This window comes from Bos javanicus, chromosome 29 (assembly GCF_032452875.1).
Source record: "Bos javanicus breed banteng chromosome 29, ARS-OSU_banteng_1.0, whole genome shotgun sequence".
NCBI lineage: Eukaryota > Metazoa > Chordata > Mammalia > Artiodactyla > Bovidae > Bos > Bos javanicus.
In genome coordinates, this window is record NC_083896.1 from 49,645,886 (window position 1) to 49,668,084 (window position 22,199).

The 22,199-nt window shown below is 65.0% G+C and overlaps 1 protein-coding gene across 12 annotated transcripts; it reads right to left on the bottom strand.

Annotated features, from left to right (window-relative positions):
• Positions 1-605: 605 nt before the first annotated feature.
• TSPAN32 (tetraspanin 32) lies at positions 606-17,623 on the bottom strand. 12 transcript variants are annotated; one of them, XR_009734644.1, is made up of 10 exons: positions 17,082-17,616; positions 16,076-16,190; positions 15,280-15,377; positions 10,155-10,229; positions 4,735-4,777; positions 4,367-4,468; positions 3,835-3,921; positions 2,465-2,548; positions 2,213-2,283; positions 1,795-1,815 (listed from the first exon to the last, which is right to left on the bottom strand). XR_009734644.1 is itself a non-coding variant. In XM_061407371.1 (9 exons), the coding sequence occupies exons 2-9, from the start codon at positions 16,257-16,259 to the stop codon at positions 1,617-1,619; spliced, it is 1,209 nt and encodes a 402-aa protein (XP_061263355.1). In that variant the 5' UTR covers position 16,260; positions 17,082-17,623; the 3' UTR covers positions 606-1,616. The 12 variants fall into 12 exon arrangements, 11 of the variants coding, with proteins under 11 accessions (XP_061263355.1, XP_061263353.1, XP_061263358.1 ...); XM_061407371.1 differs by having other exon boundaries at positions 606-1,815; positions 4,367-4,777; positions 16,076-16,260; positions 17,082-17,623; XM_061407369.1 differs by having other exon boundaries at positions 606-1,815; positions 4,367-4,777; positions 17,082-17,619.
• Positions 17,624-22,199: the final 4,576 nt, after the last annotated feature.

Sequence of the window (22,199 nt, forward strand, 5' to 3'; positions counted from 1 at the left end):
AGCGGGCTGCTCACACACGCTCTGTCTCTCGTCCCTGTTGGGCCCTGCTCGCCTGGTTTTCAGTCCCAGCAAAGGGATGCTTTGAACAAAACAGTGGTGACCTTGAGCTGGAAGGGGGAGCGGTCCCACCTGGCCCACCCGGGCTCCTTTGCCAGTGGATTAAGGGGCCCCGAAGGGGGCCACGGTGATGGGATCAAGAGGAAATGCGGTCCTGCTCCCGAGTGAGGGCGGGATGAGGGGGTGATGAGGGTGCATGGCAGAGGTCACCACCGGGAGGAGGCCTTCCTTCCCAGCACCCTCCCCAAGAAGAGTGGGCTCGCCAGCAGGAGAAGCAGGTGGGAGGGCTCGGAGCGGGTGGGCGTGGGAGGGGAGCGGCGAGCCTGATGGCAGAGGGTGCCGGCCACAGCTTCCGGCGCAGACTCTTCTCCTGCACTCTCACATCCGATTCTACGAACTCTGACCGTGACACACCCCTTCTCTTCTCTTCTTCTTCGGTTTTCGCCATGCTGCACGGCCCCTGCCGTGGAAGCGTCAAGCGTACACCGCTCGACTGCCAGGAAAGTCCCTGATACGAGCCTGTTCCCTCTTCTTCCCACCACTGCTGGTGCCTTCCTTAAAGTTTATTTTGTAAGATGAGAAGAACAGACTGGGAGAGGAACACACCTCCCCAGAGGCCCTGGACGGTTACCAAACCCAGAACCGCAGAACCGCGAGACTTCTGCCCACGAGCTTCCGGCACAAGGCTGCTCGTCTGTCCCTGGGGAGCTGCTTGTTCTGGGAGGTGTACTACGGCCTGTGTGTGACTGCGGGCAGCGGGCGTTGTTCACTTTGTCCCCGTTTGGCTGCACCTCACAGACGCTGCTCCTTACTGGGGAAGAAGCAGACTCTGCCGGTTTCGGTGGGGCGGGGCCGCACCCCCTTGGTGGAAGCTCCACGGGCCGTGTTTCCTTCTCCTTTGGCAGCTACGACGGGGCCCCCAAGCTGGGCTGGGCCAGTCCGGTGTCCCGCCCAGGACTCTGGGGCTTGAGCCGAGGATGCCAGTCGTCAGGTGGTCGGATGGCGGACACGGGGGCGGCAGCAGGCAGGATTTCTCAGACGCACCCCCGGGACTGTACACGCAGCATCACTACACGAGTGATTTCTCCTTACAACAGGGAAGTCACCCGGGTGGCCCTCACCTAGTCACCTGGGCCTGCAGATAGTCCTGCTTGGAGGGTCAGAGGGGAGCAGGAGCCCTCCTGCCTGCGATGTGAGGATGGGGGGCCGTGTGAGGAGGGGAAGTGGTCTCCGGAGCCGAGCAGCCCGTGGACAGCCGACATGGGTGGGGCCTCAGTCCTGACGCTGCGCAGAACTGAACTGCCTCCAGTCTGCTTGAGCCTGCAGTGGGTCCTCCCTTCTCCCCAGAGCCTGGGAGTGGGGGGCCAGGGAGCCCTGCCAAACCCACCCTCTATTCCCTCTGCCCGCACTCTCACCCCCCAGCCTCTCCCCAGAGTCTGCAGTTGACCCCTGCTCCCCCAACCCCCGTCTGCTTCAATGGAGGTGCTGGTCTGGTCAAGCCTCCTCTTCCCTGACCCCCCACCACGTGGAGGGAAACAGCTCCTCCCCTCCCACGAGGGTCACATGCGAGTCGAGACCGTAGCTTTTCCGCTCCCGTGGGTAGGCGGGTGGGTGTCCTGGAGCAGCAGCAGCTGACCCGAGCGTCTGCTTGGACTCAGACGGCCCCCAGGAGCATCTGCTTTGGACGGGCGCGGAGACGGGGATCCCTCCCGGATGCATCTGTAGACTCTGGGTTCCTGGGGAGGGTGGTCGCGGGCCCTGAGGGGCAGAGGGACGGTGAGGACGCGAGGGGCCGGGATCTGGGCCCGGAGGGCGGGCAGGTGGCCAGAGCAGAGGGGCTGGGTCAGCGGTGGAGGAGCCTGCGGCATGGATGGAGGCAGGGGGCTGTCCTGGGGGCCCCAGAGACGCCGCTGTGAGACCGGGTGTCTGCGGGGGCGGGGAGGGGGCGGAGCCTGCCTGGCGGAGTGCTTGCTGCCCCCCAAGGGCCTGCTCTAGGGTGTTGGCCTGGGCCCTTGGTCCAGGGGCCCCACAGCTGGGCAGAGGCGGGATCTTGGGAGCGGGAAGGGGTGGTGCTGTCTGCCCCCTGCCCGCACCTGCAGGCCCTTAGGACCCTTCTGGGGAGGTGGCGGTGGGGGCGGGGGGTGGGTGGGCCTACCGTTGGCTCACGGGGTATCTGCCCAAGCGGATGGTGAACCAGATGAAGGAGCTAAGCAGCATTGCGTACACCTGGTGGGCGGGGGGACAGAGCACATGTCCCAGCAGCTCTGGGGGCTCATCGCCCCCCGGGGAAGGGGGTCAAGGAGGTCCTGTCACCCCCAGGCCTGCTCCTCCCTGCTCCCTGTGCAGGGCGAGCCCTGCGGGTCCCCAGGACCCTGGGGGTAGGGGCCGCGGGGGTGGTGAGAGCTACCGTGAAGGCGAGGCCCAGGCCGATCAGGGTGGAGACGATGTTCCCGTGCACCCTCAGGAAGCTCTGGATCCCCCGCAGGCAGTCCTGGGCAGAGGGCAGCGTGTGGGCCCGGACTGCCCCTCCCGACCCGGGCACGGCACCTCCGCAGGGGCGTGGGGCCCTAGCGGACACTGGGACCCAGGCTAGGGGTGCCACCCGTCCCAGGACAACTGCCCCGAGCTCCAGACAGGTACTGAAAACAGGCAAAGACAAGCAGGATGGAACCTGTCTCTGTGGGGACGAGGGGCTCCAGAGGCCCAGCGGAGCCTGCCTCTGGGTGTTAGGCCATGTGTCTGCCCCTCCAGGGCAGGCTGAGTCCCAGGTACCCCACTGAGGGTGAGGAGAGGGCACTGGCTAACAGGGAGGGGCGTTCCTGCCGCGTCTGAACCTCCCCGGCCTCCCCAGGCCGTGGCGCCCACAAAGGCACCCTGTCTCCAGGGAAGAGGGAGGGGACCCCCCCCACTCTGAACCACTCAGAGGTGGCGTTCGGCTCCGGGGAAGGACTTGGCGTTTGCGGGCAGGCAGGGGTGGAGGCCGGCTTGGTGTTTGTCTGTCCATCTGCCCCTGAATCCCTCTGACAGGCTCTCATCCCCGCCCCTGCGGCTGCACTTCCTCTTGGAATGCGACTGGGGTCCACCCTCCCACCCCCTCCCCCAGGGGTCTCTCCCCACAAGGCTTTCGAGGTTTCCCATGTCGCCTGCCTCAGAAGGTGCAGGAAGCCGGCCTTCACCCCCACTTTGCAGGCGAGGACCTGGGGCCTCCCACCCCCCATCCCTCCACTGCCCTCACCTCCCCCCCAGCGCCAGGGCCCAGGGCACTGTGCTGGCTCCGTCAGGGCTGGGCTTCCAGCCATTTGCATCCTCCTGTCTGTTTCTTGGAGGGTGGCCAGGAGCCTCTTGCCAGAGATGGGGTGAGTTTGTTCCTGACTGGTGGGGGAGGGGAGCCAGGGGGTGGGGGTGAGGGGAGGCCACTGTCCCTGCCTCCGACGCCCTCGTGGCCAGATTCAGGCCCAGGCTGACCTTCCAGGAAATGTCCTTCCGGCTTCGGGGTCCCCGGCACAGGCAGAGCTGCCCACCGCGCTCTGCGGGCGCTCCGCACAGCTCAGCCCCTGGGTCTCCTACCTTCCCCTGCCCTTCTAGAGGGTTCTGACGGGAGGGTCTCAGTCCCTCAAGCTGGGAGCTGTACGAAGGAGTGAGCACCTGGGCCCAGCCGGGTCAAGTGAACCCAGCCCAGGCCAGCCGCCTCCCTGGGAGGGTCTGGGGGGCCAGTGGGTGGGTGTGGCGCTGCTCTGGGGCTGAGAGCCCAGGGATGGTGGCGAGCCCTGCCCTCACCTGTCTGGCAGCCTCCTCCCCCTGACACAGGTCGGCTTCCAAGCCCCCCAGGAGCCCAAGGGGCGAGCTCTTGCCACAGCACAGGAACTGCAGGAGCGGAAAAGGGAGGCGGTCTGCTCTGAGAACCCCAGGGGCAGAGGGGAAACTGAGGCATGACGTCCTCCCCCCGCCCTGCCCCCGGCCAGGACGGGGGCGCAGGGCCAGGAGGCTGGCTCTGTAGGGGACACCCAGCTCCCAGCAGCCTGGCCTGCGGGCACCGAGACCGGCTGTGCCACCTCCAGCTGGAAGCTCACGTGTGCACGCGGGCTCTCACACTCCGCTCTGAACCCACGGACTCAGAAGCCAGGCCTCCCAGGGCGGAGGAAGACAGGCGCGCTCTGCCCTGCGCCTTGCCCCGCCGTGGCATCGGTGACCCAGGACCCTCAGCTCTGCACCTGGCCAGCTGGCTCTGGGGGACTGCTCCCCTGTGCCCCTTTTCTGGATGGCAGGCTGCTCAGAGCTGCGCCGGAGGGGGCCTCCCCCACGTGCTCACCGTGTCCTGGATGGCCACCAGCTCCTGCCGCCCGCTTCCGGATGCGCTCCTCAGCGCCCGCTCGTAGGCCCGGTCGTAGGCGTCCAGCACGGCGTCCTCCATCTGCACACAGGGCAGCGGGAAGGCCGTGCTGGTGAAGCTCACGTCCCTGACGGAACCCCTGACGACCCTCAGGTGCTGAGCGGCGCTCAACCGGCCTCCTCCTCTTGCTTCCTTGGGACCGGGCACCCCAGGAGCAGGGCCTGCATCCCCCGGGTGCTGGTCACAGGGGTTCCCGTGCTCCAGCTGTGGGGACTTCCCCCCAAGAATGGTTGTTGATGCCACTCTTGCCCCTGGGGTCCCGCAGGGTAAACCAGCTCTTGTCTTACGGTGGGAGGAGGGCCTGACCTGTGTCCACCTGCTTCTGTTGATCTGGAAATGGACAGTGGGGAGGGAGAGCGAAGGGTGGGCCTGGGGGAGACAGCCAGGAGCCGCCTCGTGCCGGAGTTCAGCTCACAGGGATGGTCCAGGTCGTCCCCCAGAACCATCTGGTACATTCCAGAAGGCCCAGGCAGCTGGGGTGCAGGCAAGGCCTAAGAGCCCAGGGCTGGCCATGGGCACCCAGGGCTGATGAGGCCCCTTGGGGCCGACGGAGAAGAGCAGCAAAAGGGCCTGGCCAGCTGTGCCGTCACCCTGTGCCCCTTCCCCAAGCCTCCTTCCGTCTGCCCAGCTAAACATCCCCTCCTGCGCCTTCTGAAGTGCCCTCCCCTTGCCAAGTTACTTCGCCAGAGGCAGACTGGAATCTTGCCTCCTCCAGGGAGTCTTTGGTGATTGTGCTGGAGTCACTGGTCTGGCACAGGCAAGGCCTCTGAGCTCCCCTGCCCTCCTTCCCCGCCTCAGACACCCTGAGCCCAGCCTCCCTTCCCTTCCTGCCCCTGAGTCGTGTGCCCGCTGGGATAGGTGGGCGGGTGCTCGGGGGTACCCTGCTCTGGCCACTCACCCCGCCCTCCGGAAAGGACCCGGCTTCCCCACTCCCAGCCTGGAGGACTTGGGGGCCGGCGGGCGGGGGGGCGCTCTTGCCCAGTGCTGCCCAACGCCCTGGTGCCCCTGTAGGGACAGGCGGATCTGCACCCCCAACATCGCGCTCCGAGCTCATTGCTCTCTTGGTGAGACCCAGATCTCCGTGCCTCGCAGATGCTCTGGCCGCTCTGTTCACTACCCGAGGGGGAGGTGGGCAGCATCCTGGGCGGGGGGCCGGGCGCCAGGCTGGCCACCCCTGCAGGAGGCCTGGCGAGGGGGCCCTCTCCTGGGGGTGGAGACCGGGTGGACTGTCCTAGTCTCTGTGGGAGGAGGTCTCGGGGGGGCCTGTAGGGGGAGCAGAGCCAGCCTGGGGTCAGGGGTACAGGAGGCCGTGACAGGGGCCAGCCCCCCCTACCCCTCACTAGGGCCCAGGGAGACCCTGGCCCCTCTGAGTGCTACCAGGAACACTGGCTGGAGGGGCACGCCCACCGGGGCTGAGCTGTGGGTTCTTCCCCCTCCTAGCTCCCCACCCGCTCCCGACCCCAGAAAGGGGGGCCATGGGCTCCTCTTTCCAAGTGGGGGCCATGAGCTCCTCCTCCAGGTGAAGAGGTGGATCCGACAAAGCCACACCCCTGCCCAAGACCCCTGGCCTGGATGTGGGGCTCGTCTGACTCTCCTGAGGCCCGGTGCCTGGGTGGGTGGTGCTCCACAGACGGACCCCATCCCCGGGCTCAGGGGTCCTGTGTGTCTCTAGGAGAGAAATTCATGGGGGGCTGGGAGGTCTCAGAGGCCCTTGGATCCCAAGATTTGGGTGCTCCCTGCAGGGCGCCCTAATCTTTAAGCCCCATCTCCCAGGGCTCTGGGGGACACCCCTCAGGACAGGGTTTCTAGGCTGCTGAATGCAAACCAAGGGCCTGGGGCGTCCCTGCCAGGCCAGCTCCCCACGAGGACCCCTCCCAACCTTACCACTGACCACCCTCCCATAGTCTGCTAACCTGCCTGGCGGGGGATGCCTGGGGGGCGGGGGCAGTAGGAGCTGCAGGTGGTGTGGAGCAGCCCCCAGTGGCCCAGGGCCGGCTCTGGCGGCTACTGGACCGTGGGGGCGGGGAGTGGCCCCGAGGGGCGGGGCCCAGCCCTGGAGCTGGGGGACGCGCAGCCTTTCCCCAGCTCAGGCACCGCGCACTCAATCCGTGCCTGAATTATTAAGCGGGGCCTGGCAATTCATCGCCCGCAGGCCTGTCTGGGGACTGGGCAGAGCGGCTCTCAGGCGCCCTCAAGCTCTGTATTCACAGCACGACTGCCTAGTCCTGCTGAACGCCCGCCAAGCTTCAGGGCACCTACCAGGGCCTGAGGCTGGGAGGGGGGCCAGGGGCCGGGAGAGGGGGGCAGGGAGTGGTCAGGGCCTGCGGGATGGCTCCGGGACCACCGGAAGTCAAGGCCATCCTCAGGTAGACAGGCCATCTGGACCCCGTGTTTCAGGATCTCTCAGGGGGTGCCAGGGGAGAAATGGGGGTGAACAGACCCCTTAGAGCAAACAGCGCGGCCCTTTGAGGGTCTCTGCTCCGGCCTCCAGGAGGACCCCATGGAAAGAGGGATCTGCTGGCCCGGGTTGGCCTCGACGCCAAGGGCCCCCAGGTGCCCGGGGTCGGGGGCACAGGACAGGTGGCTCCTCGGCCCCTGCCACCTGGGGCCCACACCCTCGTGAGAGCGAGTGACGGAGGTCAGACCCGGGCTCGGCGGCTGCAAGTGGGTTCCGCTTGTCCCTTCACCTGTGCTGATTCATTCCCGCACACGGGGAGGTCTTCATACTCCTTTACAGACGAGGACACGGAGGCCCAGGAAGGTGGGCCGATCGCCCAAGAGCGCAGGACGCAGGGCTGACCCCACCCAGGCCCCCCTGTGCCCACTCAGGTGTGGGAGGAAGCCCCAGCCCCCACTGGGGCCTGCCAGGGCCCTGAACCCTGGACCCCGAAGGCCAGCTGCAGCACAGACCAGACCAGAATGATTTCTGTCGGGGGTGGCGGGGGCTGTGCAGGGAGGAAGCCCAGCTGGGTCCTGTCTGCTTCCACCCCTTCCCCTTCCCAGAGTGGGAGCCCCAGAAGGGTTTCGGCCTGTGGGCCCCGCCCCTGCAGAACCGCCAGCCCTGATCTGGGAGCTGTAAACACACAGGGTCAGAGTCAAGACAGGGGGCTGCAGCTGCCCCGGGGGAGCTGCCCGGCCGGGCACCCTGGCAGCTGTCTTGGCAGGGACCACCCGTGTGGTGACCCTGACCTCACCTGGCCCGGCAGCTCCTGGGTGGGGGGCCAGCAGCCTGGCTCGGTGCTCCCTGGTCTCCGAGAGCCGAGGCTGCCTTTCCGGGCCCCGACCCCCCAAGAACCAGAGGGAATGCTCTTTTCCCCTCTGGTCAGGGGTGGGTGACCCCAGATGATCCCAGAATAGTGGTGAACGGTTTGGGGTGATCTTTGGGCAGCTACGGGAAAAGAGGCGTTGACTCAGGTCTAAGAGCCCTGACAGTGGCCCCTCTTGCTCCGGCTCTGCCAGGGTGACCTGGTCCCCTCCCCACCCCCATGGGCCTGAGCCCCTCCATCTGCAGACCAAGAGGACGGCACCGCCCTGCAAGGTCTGGGGATGCCCCCTCAACTCCAAGGAGTTCAGCGGTGGCGGGGCGGGGACAGGGGAACCAGGCCGGTGCTGTGGATAAGGCAGGGCAGGCCAGAGTGGGTAAAGAGAGAGGGTGAAAGTGTGAGTCGCTCAGTCGCGTCCGACTCTTGTGACCCCATGGACTGCAGCCCACCAGGCTCCACTGTGCATGGAATTGTGCAGGCAAGAATCCTGGAGTGGGTTGCCATTTCCTTCTCCAGGGGATCTTCCCAAGCCAGGGCTCGAACACGGCTCTCCCGCACTGCAGGCAGACTTACCCGCTGTCACCAGGGAAGCCCTCTGGGCTTTAGCGTGGGTAACCACACGCCTGAAAACGCACAGCACGAACTTGGTCTCCTGACCCAGCTGTCCTGCATGCTTCATGAACACCTTGGGGCGCCCGTGCAACCAGGGGCCGGGGCCGCTGGGATCCCTGATACACGGTCAAACACGCCGCTGGTCACCTGCCTGCCTGGAAACCCAGGATCCTCCAGGGCTTCCCTAGTGGCTCAGTCGATAAAGAATCTGTCTGCAATGTGGGAGACCTGGGTTCAATCCCTGGGTCAGGAAGACCCCCCACCTGGAGAAGGAAATGGCAACCCACTCCAGTATTCCTGCTTGGAAAATTCTGTGGCCAGAGAAGGCCGGCTTGTTACAGTCGCAAGAGTCGGACACGACTTAGAGACTAAACCGCTCCCCTCACCAGTGTCCTCCAGCAGGACTCGCCGTGGTCTCCCCGGGCTTGTCCTTATGGAGTGCAGGGGAATCTGAAGCCCAAAGAGAGGAGAAAGGCGCGCTCGGGGTCTCGGAAAGTCTGTCTGGACAGGGCCTGTGGGGCTGGGCTCCCCAGGGTCTGCTCTGGGGTCTGGCCTGGTCTGGGCTCCCTCAGGCGAAGCCTGGGCCTGGGTTCTCCTGCCTGGCTTGTGTCCGCTCCTGGGGGCTGGGGGGAGGCCTCTACAGAGAAGCCCCTTTGGGAGGGGCACCCAGGGGCTGCCCTTCAGACTCACAGCTCGGCTGGGAGCGAAGCTGAGCCTGTCAGGGCCACAGGCACAGGGCACGGGGGGTGCTGGCCAGCCCTGCTCTGCCCTTGGGATCGGCCACATGGACCAGTGGCGCCCCCTCCTCAACAGACTGTGGACCCTCCTGGCCCCGCCAGGCCTCGGCCTCTGCAAACAGAAGCCCATCTGGGGCTGCGTCCCCCGTCTCTCTGAACCTCTTGGGCACCCATTTCCTCTGTCTGGCCACAGAAGTTCTGACCTTGACCCCGAGCCCTGGTCTGGGAGGACTCAGCTTCACTCATGGACTTGACCAGTCCCGTTTCCCAGGCAGGCTTTCAGCTGTGTCTCAGGGCCTGGAGTTCAGGCAGAATTTCTGGAAGGCCAGGCGGCCCCCGCCCCCCGTCACTTTGGAGCGGTCCCTCCCGAGCTATGGTCCTGCCCTCCTCCCTGGGGTGGCACCCACCCTAGACCCGGGCCCGCAGGCCTCAAGACCATTGTCCAGGGGCTGGCGTCCCGCGTGACTGCGTTATCTCAGAACTGGGGCCTCCCTCCCTGCCAGCCTCAAGCCGCCCCGGGGTCCCTCAGAACCAGCAGCACCCAGAGATGGAGGGGTGGGTGGACGGAGGAAGGAGAGGAGAACGGAGCACCCCCCCCCGCCCCCGCAAAGGGACCCATGCCCACCATCGCCACGGTCACCACCAAAGTGAACATCCCTGGGAACAGCCCCCGGTGACAATGGAAGGAGCAGGTCACCAGGCAGCCCGCCTGCAGGCAGGTCAGGGCCGCCCTGAAGGACCGCTGGACACCCCGTCCCCTGTCCCGCAGCCCCTGCTGCTAACGGGCCTCTCTCCTGGCCAGGCCCAGCCCCCGTCAGGGTGCAGTCCTCGAAGGTGCGTTTTTCTGGAGCCGACCCCTCCAGTCAACCCTGCAGGCCTGGGAGGCTCCCCTCCACCAACCCCCCAGGTGCCATCTTCCGGGCCCCGGGGGGGCCTGCCCCCTTCCTGCCCCAGGAGCTGCCGCTCTCAGCCCAGCAGAGGGCCGGCCCGCAGGCAGAGAGTGTCCCCAGTATGGTCCCCACACCCGCCTGCCTCCCCCGGGGGCCGCAGGAGAGAGGGAGCAGGGCCTCCCCCGTGTGGCAGGGCCGCGCTTACCTGAGTGGGGCTGTGGGCCCTCCAGAAGGCCACCTGTACGAGGGCGCAGAACACCAGGGCAAAGCTCAGGAAGGCCTGGGAGGGGCAGGGGAGGAGGCACCCTGAGTCCAGGCCCCGCCGCGGCCTGGCGGCTCCCCCTGCCACAGGCAGACCTGGGGCAGCGGGCACGCTGGCTCCCAGGCCTCGCTAGGCCCTTCTCAGGAGGCCCCCACGGCCGGCTTTGGCTTCCCAGGACCCCAGGGAGGCGGCGGTCAGGCCCCCGGATGAGGCAGCCCTCTGTGCCTGCGGCCAGGAAAGGCACCAACCCCAGAAGGGCCGGGCGAACCTTCCCTGAGCCTGAGATTCAGATTCAGAACAAGTGCCCCCTTTCAAGTGGCCTGGCCTGGAGGGGCGGCTCGGGGATGTTGGCTGCACTTGGAAGTGCTGTGCTTAGTCACTCAGTCGTGTCCGACTCTGTGACCCCATGGACTGGCGCCCGCCAGGCTCCTCTGTCCGTGGGAGTCTCCAGCCAAGAATACTGGAGTGGGTTGCCATGCCCTCCTCCAGGGGATCTTCCTGACCCAGGGATCAAACCCGGGTCTCCTGCATTGCAGGTAGACTCTTTACTGACTGGGCCATCAGGGAATCGCTTGGATAGGAAGGGCCTTTTCCAGAAGCGACAGCTGGTTTTGCTTGGTTTTCTGAAACAGGCCTCCCAGAGGTTCAGGAGCTGGGGTTCTAGCCAACAGCATGGCCCAGTGGCCACCATGAGATGGGGTGACTCCCAGCGGAGGTGCTCTTCTTCCCACCGGTGTGCTCCCCAGGACCCAGCGGGCCTGTCCACCTCCTGCCCATGCCTGGGCCTCGGGCTTTGGCGGACCCTGTCTCTCATGGGGGTTCTGAAGCTGACGAGTATTGTCCCCTCCCCCGAAAACACACAAATGTCCCCAAAGCTCTTTTGTGGGTCATTTCAGAGGCTCACCCCAGGCTGCCCCTGGGACGTCCCCCACTGTAGTCTGACTGGTCACTTTGTGCTGGGGATGCTCCCATTCAGGCTGAGCCTCCTCCGGGAGCTCTGGATGGTCAGTCCGCCTGCTGACCACCTGGCCCAGGGGTCTGGAGTCCGGTATCGCTCCTTCCCGGGAGCGGGACTGTCTGCCGCCTGGGGCCGGTGTGGCCAGGCTCTCCCAACCCAGGGTCTTACTGGGGTGACACCAGAGAGTCCACGGCCAGCACGGGGCCCATGGCCACCATGGAGGGACACGCAGGTGCAGACAGACACGCTGACAGTGCCCGGGCTGGACGGGGTGAAGACTGTTCTGTTCCACACTTGGTGGAGGGGCTGCAACCAGGAGATGGGGGGCCAGCCCACCGGCTCCCAGACTCCATGCAGGGGCAGGGACCTCCAGCTCCGCTCAGGGGTAGGAGGCCCACCAGCTTCCACCCCACGTTTTCTCCTGCCTTCCCAGGGGTCCACCAGGCCTCAGTCTCCAGATGGCTCTAGGATGCCTCTTCCTCCCCTCCCTCCTCCCCCTCCTCCTCTCTTTCCTCTCCCTCCTCCCTTCCCTCTTCTCCCTCCTCCCCCTCCCTCTCTTCCTTCTCCCTCCTCCCCTTCCTCCTCCCTTCCCTCTCCTCTTCTCCCTCCTCCCTTCCCTCTCTTCCCTCCCTCCCCTCCTCCCTTCCCTCTCTTCCCTCCTCCTCCCCTCCTCCTCCTCCCCTCCCTCCTCCTCCCCTCCTCCTCCTCCCCTCCCTCCTCCTCCCCCTTCTATTCCTCCCGCTCCTCCTCCTCCCGCCCCCAGGCTGGCCAAGGGCCCCTTTCCCCATCTGGAAGCCATTGCCCAGCGCTGCCTCCCAGGCTGGAGGCCCGGAGCCAGCTCAAGGGACTAGCATTTTCCAGGAACTGTTCCATTCCCCGGGAGAGGGAGCATCACTCCGGCCCGCCCGCCCACCCGTTCGCCTTGCACGAAGGGTCCTGGGTGGCACACGGCCGCCTGTGCGCTGAGGCGCTGGGTGCGGTGGGCCCCATGCCTGCCGCCCTCTCTGCTGATTCTAAACAGCAACATAAATAAATCCAAATGGCTTCCGTGGCGCAGCGGCCAGCCCTGCTCTCAGCCGCGCATTTCCTGTGTGCGAGGCTGGTTTGGGAGGGGGCGGGGGCAGGAAGGGGGAGCAGCAGGAAGATGCGGGGCAGGACGGGAAAGATCGCCCTCTCCTAGCCCTCCCGGGGGCTCGCACGCTCCTGACACACACAGAGGCCAGACACAACACCGCACCTCGGGGTGCACACATGGGCCCTGCTCACCGGGCGGGCGCGGGATGGGGTCCCCCGGCCCCCTGCTCCCCCTCACCCCCTCCGGGGGCAGTGCTGGGGGCCCACGGGAGGCTGGGGTGCAGCAGGAGGCCAGTCGTGGGGCCCAAGCCGCGTCCCTGGCAGGGAAGCAGAACCGAGGCCCTGGTGCTCCCGGGTCCCTGCCCCAGAGCAGGGCGCAGAGCGCGGTGGTCGGGGGAGCTGGGAAGACCCTGGCCAACTGGAGCCTTCGGCAGAAGCAGCTTCAGGCCGCAGATTTGCGCCTAGCACCATGGCGCCCCCTGGCGGCGGACGCGGCAGACTGTCGCCGCCGGGACCTCCGGGTCTGGCCCCGCTGCCGGCAGCCTTGACCTCCAGCAGTGAGCCTCTGTGGCAGCCCCAGGCCTTAGGGCTCCCCTCCGGGGGGACAGTCCACTTGCCTGGTCGGATGCCCCTGGGGCCTCCCTCCCTCCCCTGCTCAGCCGGACCATACAGGCCAGGTTGGTAGCACTGCCCACGCTCCTGTGGGGTCCTGGTTGCGACCCAGCTGCCAGATGGGCCTCTAGCACACCAGGCCCCGGGCCCGGCTCTGGGACGTGACTCTGCCCCGGCCTTGGTGTGTGGCTCAGTCGTGTCCGACTCTGCGACCCCATGGACTGCAGCCCACCAGGCTCCTCTGTCCATGGGATTTTGCAGGCAAAGATACTGGAGTGGGTTGCCATTTCCTCCTCCAGGGGATCTTCCCGACCCAGGGATCAAACCTGGGTCTCCTGCACTGCAGGCAGATTCTTTACCGACTGAGCTACCTGGCCTTGGAGGTGTCTGTAACCCAGGAGTCACTCAACACGTTTGCTGACACCACTGGCCGAGACCCCTGCCAGCCGTGGGGACCCAGAAGGCTGCCAGGGAGCCCAGGGTTGTCAGCTTCAGAGTACACCTGGGGAAACAGCCCCCAGCAGGAGCTCCTGGGGGGGCCGCCTCATGAACTGCTCCCAGGGTAGGGGTGGGGTCTGCAGGCGCAGAGGGCTGGAAGCCAGAAAGTGGGCACCGCAGGGACCCTTGGAGGCCCAGGAAGGCTAGACTTGGTGTTTCGGGGAGCCTGAGAGGGACTGGGGGTGCAGCTGACACCACGGGGCACCAGCCAGGAGCTGAGGCCCTAGTTCAGGCAAGAGACGGCAGCTTGAGCCCACAGCGGACACCACAGTCCTTGGGGAGGCGGGGCTGGTAGGTGCAGCAGGACAGGCCACTTGGAGGAGCAGGTATGGGGGCAGCAAGGGCCCCTGCAAGGGGCGAGATCAGGGCAGGGGAGGGAGCCCCACCGCTGGCAGCTGCCACGGAGGGCATGCAGCTCGGGAGGAGCCCGGGGTCTAGGGGCCACAGCCAGTCCTGACCTATGGGCGAACCGATCAGGCCTGGCCTCGTCCTAAAGGGTGGAATTCATCCGAACTGTGTTCCCAGAGCTTCCTGTGTCACAGAACCAGACCGTCCCGGGCCTCGGACCAGCACCCAAGGCTGGGAGGGCCGACGCTGCCTTTCAAAGCCCCAGTGGATGATGGGGGTGAGGTAGAACGCCCATCACACCACCCCTGGGGAAGGGTGCCCAGGTGGAGGGGTCCTGGCTATCCTGGGTAAGAGTCCTGACTCTCCTGGGTGGGGGGGGTCCCAAATATCCCAGGTTGAGGGGTTCTGACTCCCGGGTAGGGGGTTCCAACTGTCCCAGGTTGAGGGGTCCTGACTCCTCCGGGTGGAGGGGTCCTGACTCCCAGGTGGGGGGGTTCCAACTGTCCCAAGTTGAGGGGTCCTGACTTCTGGGTGGAGGGGTCCTGAATCCCAGGTAGGGGGTTCTGACTGTCCCGAGTGGAGGGGTCCTGGCTCCCAGGTGGGGGGTCCTGACTCCCGGGTGGAGGGGTCCTGACCCGGGTGGAGGGGTCCCGACTGTCCCTGGTTGAGGGGTCCTGACTCCTGGGTGGTTGAGGGGTCCTGACTCCTGGGTGGGGGGGTCCTGACTCCCGGATGGAGGGGTCCTGACTCCCAGGTGGAGGGGTCCTGACTCCCGGGTGGAGGGGTCCCAACTGTCCCTGGCTGAGGGGTACTGACTCCCAGGTGGGGGGTCCTAGGTGGGGGGTTCCGACTGTCCTGGGTGGGGGGCTCTTGACTCCCGGGTGGAGGGGTCCTGACTCCCAGGTGGGGAGGTCCTGACTCCCGGGTGGAGGGGTCCTGTCCCGGGTGGAGGGGTCCCGACTGTCCCTGGTTGAGGGGTCCTGACTCCTGGGTGGAGGGGTCCTGACTCCCGGGTGGAGGGGTCCTGACTCCCGGGTCGGGGGGTTCTGACTGTCCTGGGTGGAGGGGTCCTGACTCCCAGGTTGGGGGGGTCCTGATTCCCGGGTGGAAGGGTCCCGACTGTCCCTGGTTGAGGGGTCCTGACTCCTGGGTGGAGGGGTCCTGACTCCCGGGTCGGGGGGTTCTGACTGTCCTGGGTGGAGGGGTCCTGACTCCCAGGTGGGGAGGTCCTGACTCCCAGGTGGAGAGGTCCTGACTCCCGGATGGGGGTCCTGGGTGGGGGGTTCCGACTGTCCTGGGTTGGGGGGTATCCTGACTCCCAGGTGGGGGGTTCCTACTGTCCCAGGTGGAGGGGTCCTGACTCCGGGGTGGGGAATTCCAACTGTCCTGGGTGAGGGGGTCCTGACTCCCAGGTGGGGGGTTTGCAACTGTTCTGGGTGGAGGGGTCCTGACTCCCGGGTGGGGGGTCCTGACTCCCGGGTGAGGGGGTCTTGGCCGTCCCACACCCCTTGGGCTTTGCTTTCCTTAGGGACACAGGGGTGAGGCGGGCTCCCTCAGCCCCCAGCTTGGGGCACTCACCGCAGCCATGAGGCCCCCGGCCCCTCTCACAGTGGCTGCGGCGCTCAGCATGGCCCCCAGGGTCAGGAGTGCAGCCAGGGCAATTCCAGCGGAGAAGGCTGGGGGTAGAGAGAGGCGTCAGGGTGCCCAGGCAGGGGTCCTGGGTGCGCAAGAATGGACTCGGGGCTGCTTGGCTCCCGGGGGCCCTGAAGGGGCCTCGTCTCCTCAGCAGGGATGTGCCCCCACCTTCCTGCACTGCCCCTCCCGCCCGTCCCCTCTCCCCTCCCCTGGGGGCCATCAGAAGCCCGTCCCTGCCCCCAGGCCCAGCTGACAGGCTGGTAATCTTATCAGTCCAGGCCCAGCCCCAGGCTTCCTGCTCCCGGGGCTCTGGGGTTTGGGGCTCGAGATAAACACGGGAGGCCTGGGGCTAGGACCATGGTAACCCCGCCAGCCTCGGCTTTCACCACGTCTGCCCTCCTCAGCCTCTCGTGGTCTCTCCTGAGGCCAAGACCCCCAGGGGTGGGGTTGGGGGGATAGGATGCCATCTCTGTGAGCTGTTCAAGGCCTCATTGTGGGTGAGCACCCCTTCCTACCTCCCGACATACCCATGCTGCCCTAGAGGCCCAGGGAAGATCCAGGCAGACCTAGGCTCTGCGGGGGGAGCTGGGACCTCAGGGCAGCCCCTCCTGCCTCTGACCCCGCTGCCTGCCCCAGCCCAGCTTCTCTCAGCAGTCCTCACCCCAGCCCAGGGCTCCTCCCCAGCTGCCTTTGCTTCTGAAGCCCCTCCCCAGCAATGGCTGCCCACAGCATCACTCACCCCAGTGGTGCAAGGCCTCATAGGTGGTCCTGTCTGCGGACACGGGGCCGATGACAGTGAAGTGGGGCCCAAAGTAGCTGAGCGCGGCTGTGGCGGCCATGGCAGAGCCCAGGAGCTGCAGGCAGGCACGTACAGCTGGTGGGCGCGGGGCTGGGCACCGACCCCCACCAGCCGTCTCCAGCATCCTGGTCTCATGAGACAGGGTCAGCTGCAGGGCTGGGCACCGACTGCCCCACCTGTCTCCGCATCCTGGTCTCATGGGACAGGGTCAGCTTCAGGGCTTCCAGGTGTTCTGGGGGTGGCCTCAGGGGTGTCTTTGCTGCAGACAGCTACCCCCACACCGTCACACACAGACATCCCATCACAGACACCACACCACACACACACACCACCCATCACACACAGATACTCCATCACACACACAGACACCCTATCACACACAAAGATGCCCCATCACAGACACCCCGCTACACACACAGATACCCCATCACACACACAGATACCCCATCACACACAGATACCCCATCACACACAGATGCCCCATCACACACACAGACGCCACCACACACACCACACAGACTCACGCTCACACCCCCCTTGCCAGCACGACACTCACTATCCTGCACCTCCAAGGGCCCAGAACCTCCGGTGGTTCCATCTGAGGGTGGACACCCCCAGCCCTCTCAGCTCCCCCTCTCTGTGAGAGCACCTCCAAGGGCAGGAGGCCAGCCCCCAGCCCGCACCCCTGGAGGACCCCTCTCCGACCCCAGTTCCCCAGCCACCCAAGGCCCTCAGGCCTCCAGCAGGCCCCTTGCTGCCCAGCAGGAGGATGCACACTGCTCAGGGGGCACCTTTCGCTGCCGAGACTTTGCCCCCAGGACCCCAGGTGCACGCTCACGGGGGCGGGAAGGCAGGTGTGTGTGTTAGGGGGAGGACCCACAGTTCTGGAGACCCAGGAGCACGGCGCACCCCACCCCTGCCGCGTCCTGCCCAGCCTGCCTCTTACCAGAACAAAGAGGCTGGTGGCCAGCATCTGGCATTTGGCCACCCTGACTCGACTGCAAGGCTCCATGGAGGTCCGTCTGCTCTCCTCTGCTCTCCACTCCCCTCCCCACCCTCTCCTCTCCTCCCCTCCCCTCCCCTCCCTCTGTGGTTTTGGTTTCCAGCTGGGCGGGGACCTCAGACCACAGTTCCCCGCAAGGAGCTGGGTTAGGTTGGTCACCCATCTGCCTGTCAGCATACCCAGGAACTGAGCCTCTGGGTGCCCCAGAAAAAGGGCAGGGAGGAAGGGGAGCAGGGCAAGGCCAGCTTCCGCCCCCCTGCAGCCCCTCCCCTGGCCCAGGCCCCCAGGACACGAGCAGATAAACGAGGCCTCCCTGAGGGGTGCGCCCTGCTCCTGGCAGGGCCGTGGAGGACCCTGGGAGGAAGTGGGTGGGTGATAGAGGGCGCCTGGGTGGGGGTGAGCTTCCCGTCCTGGGAGTGTGCAAGCAGAGGCTGGACCCCCGTGAGTCCTGCCTCGGGCTGCTGTCCTTGCAGGACTTTGGGAGAGAGGCCGTATATGAACTTCTCTATCGAAACACTGTCTTACGAAACATCTTTCGAAATGTTCTGTGACATCAAAATTTTCCAAAAAGCCACTTGATTTTCGATGCTTCAGCGGCACAGATGAGTAATTTAGAGCGGAGTGTGCAGGGGGAGGGGGCTGGGCCCCTCTCTGCACCCACATTGAGGCTCTGTCGGAACACGAATCTGTGATTAAACCTCCTGATGTGACCCTGGGGCTGTGCTCGTGGGCGGCTGGACCCAGTGCAGCCTGGGGGGAGGCACGTGGTGAGCCCCCAGTCTGGGCCCTTCTGGGCCAGCTGGGCCAGCGGGGTCCCCCGCTGCGGTCCTCCAGGGCTGCCTGGGCACAGCTCCCCTCTCGTGCTGAAATCACCCCTCTTCCACATCTCATCATGTGGGTCCTCAGGGCGCTCGGGGGCCTCAGCTGGGGAGGACAGGTGCCCAGACAGCTGTCACCGTGTCTGCGGTGAGGCCTTGGCCTTCTAGAAGCCAGCAGAGTGCGGCCTGTGCTAGCCGGCAGCTCTGCCACCTCCTTCCTCTCCCTGTTCAGAGCAGGGGCAGCCAGGACCCCTCATCTACCCCTGTGCCCTCAGCTGCCCTTTGGCGCCAGGAATCCTGCCTCGTGTCCACAGGGGCAGGAGGGGGCCCCCAACATCCCAGCCTGTGCTTTGAGCTGGTGAAGCCAAGCTGCAGCCCGAGGGGCCAGTGGGAGTGGAAGTCCTGGGTAGGGGTGGGAGTCGGGCCGTGGGCTGGGGCTGGCCGCCTGGACCCGCCCTCCTGCAGAGACGAGCCAGTCACCACCGTGCTGGCCTCACTTCTGGAACTGTCTGCCTCTGACTTGGAAGTAGATGTCCTGACCTTTTCCCAGAGGTCAGAGCTGGCTCCTTGATCTGGCCTGCCGAGTGCCGACCCTGCATGTTTCCCCACATCAGCCCCTCTGTGGGCAAGAAACGAGGCTTCCTTGGGGACTGGGCTGCTGGGGACTGAGCGCGGCTCAGACCCCCTCAAGTCCAAGCCTCTGATTGAGGCCCCCTTGCCCTGGGCCCGCTGCCTGGGCAGGGAGCCTGGCCCACATGGGGAGCCGTCCACACCTGCCCCAGGAAGCCTGTTTCCACTCCCTCCGGCTCTGACAGCCAGTCAGAGACAGGAAATGACATCTGGAGGGGAAGTGCTGGCCTCGCCCAGCTCCCTGACCCTCAGCCCCTCGCCTGTCCCCTCTGGCACCCAGGGCGGCCACCCCTCCTGAGGGCAGGGCAGGCTCGTGGGAGCCAGCAGGGTGCAGAAAGCAGCAGCTTCTGTCGGAGGCGCTGGGCTGGGGGATAGACCCCCACCCTGCACGGACCCTGTGCCAAGGGTCCCCCCGTGAGCTGCCCAGGCCGCTCCTGTCTGTGTCCACGGGGGGTGTGTGTGCGCAGGTGTGCAAGTGTGTGCGCATGTCTGCTGGTGCATACGTGCGTCTGTGTAACGGTCTTTGCCGGCCAGTGACCTCCTTGTTTCTCCCTCTTCCTGCCCTCATCTAATAATTACTCGATTAATAGAAAGCTGTTTTGTCAGGGGAGCCGACTGACAGAGCTCCCCATGGCCATGGCTGGGATGCTTTGAGCAACAGAATAAATAACAGATTGATGACAAGCCACGATGTTAAACAGACATCCGCAATACGTGCTGGCCCAGCGGAAGGATGAACACACCGGTGGGAGGGGAGGGAGACTGCCTGCGCAGGAGAACCCCCAGGAACGTGTGTGGATTCTCCCCTGTTGGTGGGGAGCACCTCCTTCCGGCCCCTCCTCGGGCTCCAGCAAGCGCCCCTCAGCCAGGCGATCGCGGGCTGTGTCCATGGGCCGCGACGGGCAGTCGCTTCACTCCTGCGTCTTCCTGCCCAAATGCACAGCCCTGGTCTGACTGCAGCACAGACACCCGGCAAACCCCAGCAGAGGGGTGTCCTCCTGTACCCCTGACCCCCACACGGCCAAGGTCATCGAAACCGTCATGGCCCAGAGGAGCCCAAGGAGATGTGACGACCAATGGGTGTGGGTCCTGGGATGGGGCGCAGTACAGAAAAGAGCGAGCAGGCAAGGACTAGCGAAAGCTGAGTGCCGTGTGGGCTCTAGTCAGTAACAGCGGAGTCCTGGGAAGTGAACCGCTGTGACCGACACCCTGCACGCCGCTCAGACGCTGGTATTGGGAGGCGGTAGGCGTGGACGGGGGAGCCTGGTGGGCTGCCGTCTGTGGGGTTGCACACAGTCGGACACGATTGGAGCGACTTAGCCGCAGCAGCAGCAGGAGGGGCGCGGTGGTATCGGTGAACTTACCTTTGCAGCTCCTTTGTGGATCTAGACTACCCTCAGATAGAGTTTATTTAAGAACGTGGTGTTAGCTGCCCCCCCGTCTCAGGGCGCAGAGGGGACCAGGCTCTGGTTGGCTCTCCTTTGTGAGTCTAGACTACCCTCAGATAGAGTTTATTTAAGAACGTGGTGTTAGCTGCCCCCCTGTCTCAGGGCGCAGAGGGGACCAGGCTCCTTGGGGTTGGCTCTGCCGGTCCACTTACCGGTGCTTGAACTCTTGGCCCCAGGCCTGGCAGAGCCCCACTTCACTAACTGCTTGTCACCAAGATGTTCACGGACTCGGTGATGTCACTGTCCCCCTGTCCCCTTATCTACCTGCCCACCTGTCCCCCGCCCACGAGTCCCCCTGCCCACCTGTCCCCCTGCTGACCTGCCCACCTATCCCCCGTCCCCTTATCTACCTGCCCACCTGTGCCCCTGCTGACCTGTCCGCCTGCTCACCTGCCCATCTGTCCTCCCTCCTCCCCCCTCGCTCCCTTCTTCCCTCTCACACCCTCTCACGCAGTTGTGGCTTCAGTACTTGGCCCCTTGCTCCTGTCTTCTGTCTGCCGCCCACCTTAGTTTACCAGGGCAATGGCCTCTGGGAATCCGAGTGGGGGTGTTAGCCATGAAGCAGGCCGCTCCTACCATGAGGCAACTTCCCTGGGCGAGGAGGTGGCAGCCTCTGCCCGGCTTCGTAACAGCTGCCCCGAGGGAGACATCCCTCCTCCTTCTCCATCAGAGGCGATGTTCGGCCTCACGGGCTGGTGACACGGCGCCCCCACCCAGGAAGGAGCTCCGGGCCAGCCGTGAGCACAATGCCTCCCCGCAGCGTGGAGTGTGGGGCTCTGCCATCCTTCTAGGGCGGGTCTGAGGGCTGAGAAGGACCCCGAGTTCAGTCTCTGGCTTTCTCTCTGCCCTTCGGCCTGATTCTGACGTTGTCGCAGCTGCCCAGACGTGTGCGCCCTGGGCAGCGTCTCCTGGGGAAGGTTTTCTTCCCGGATATCTTACATCTGGTCAGCCGTGTGAGCTCTGGGGCTCCTGAACAGCTTTCCCTCCACAGGGTGTCATGCTGGCCCATTACCTCGATGACATCTTGCTGGTCGGGTCCCGTGAGCAGGAAGTGGCAGTCATTCAGACACTGTGTAACCACGGGCCATGCTGGAGGGTGGGAAAGAAATCCCACAGGACTGGCTGCCTGCTGCCTAGTGACCCTCGAGGGGCCCAGGGCGTGTCTGGGGCACTTTGAGGCCCATATCTGGCCCTTCCTGCTGCTTAAGAAGATGCCTGATGCCCAGGTCCTCTGCTTCTGTGTGTGTGTGTGTTTTAACATTTACATCACTTCATGGCAGATCAGTTCAGTTCAGTTCAGTTGCTCAATCATGTCCGACTCTTTGCGACCCCATGAATTGCTGCACACCAGGCCTCCGTGTCCATCACCAACTCCCGGAGTTCACTGAGACTCACGTCCATCGAGTCAGTGATGCCATCCAGCCATCTCCCCCTCTGTCATCCCTCCTCCTCCTGCCGCCAATCCCTCCTCCTCCTGCCGCCAATCCCTCCCAGCATCACTCCTCCAATGAGTCAGCTCTTTGCATGAGGTGGCCAAAGTATTGGAGTTTCACTTCAGCATCAGTCTGATAGATAGGGAAAATTGGAAACAGTGGCAGATCTTATTTTCTTGGGCTCCCAAATCACTGCAGATGGTGACTCCAGCCATGAAATTCAGACGCTCGCTCCTTGGAAGAAAAGCTATGACAAACCTAGACAGCATATTACAAAGCAGAGACATCACTTTGCCAAGAAAGTTCTGTACAGTCAAAGCTATGGTCTTTCCAGTAGTCATGTACAGATGTGAGAGCTGGACCATAAAAAAGGCTGAGCACTGAAGAATTGATGCCTTTGAAATGTGGTGTTGGAGAAGACTCTTGAGAGTCCCTTGGACTGCAAGGAGATCACACGAGTCAATCCTAAAGGAAATCAACCCTGCATATTCACTGGAAAGACTGATGTTGAAGCTGAAGCTCCAATACGTTGGCCCCCTGATGTTAAGAGCTGATTCATTGGAAAAGACCCTGATGCTGGAAAGATTGACAGCAGGAGGAGAAGGATTATCAGAGGAAGATTATCTGACGACAGAGGATAAGACGGTTGGACGGCATCACCGACCCAAGGAACATGAATCTGAGCAAACTCTGGGAGATGGTGAGGGACAGGGAAGCCTGGGGTGCTGCAGT

Excerpts from the sequence above, each read along its gene's own strand:
- TSPAN32 (XM_061407369.1), bottom strand. The coding sequence starts at position 17,315 with ATGCTGACAGGCAGATGGGTGACCAACCTAACCCAGCTCCTTGCGGGG. Across the intron at positions 15,378-16,075 it reads TGAGGCCTTGCACCACTGGG|CCTTCTCCGCTGGAATTGCC; the intron begins GTGAGTGATGCT and ends CTCTACCCCCAG. Across the intron at positions 3,922-4,366 it reads TGGTGGCCATCCAGGACACG|TTCCTGTGCTGTGGCAAGAG; the intron begins GTGAGCACGTGG and ends CCGCTCCTGCAG.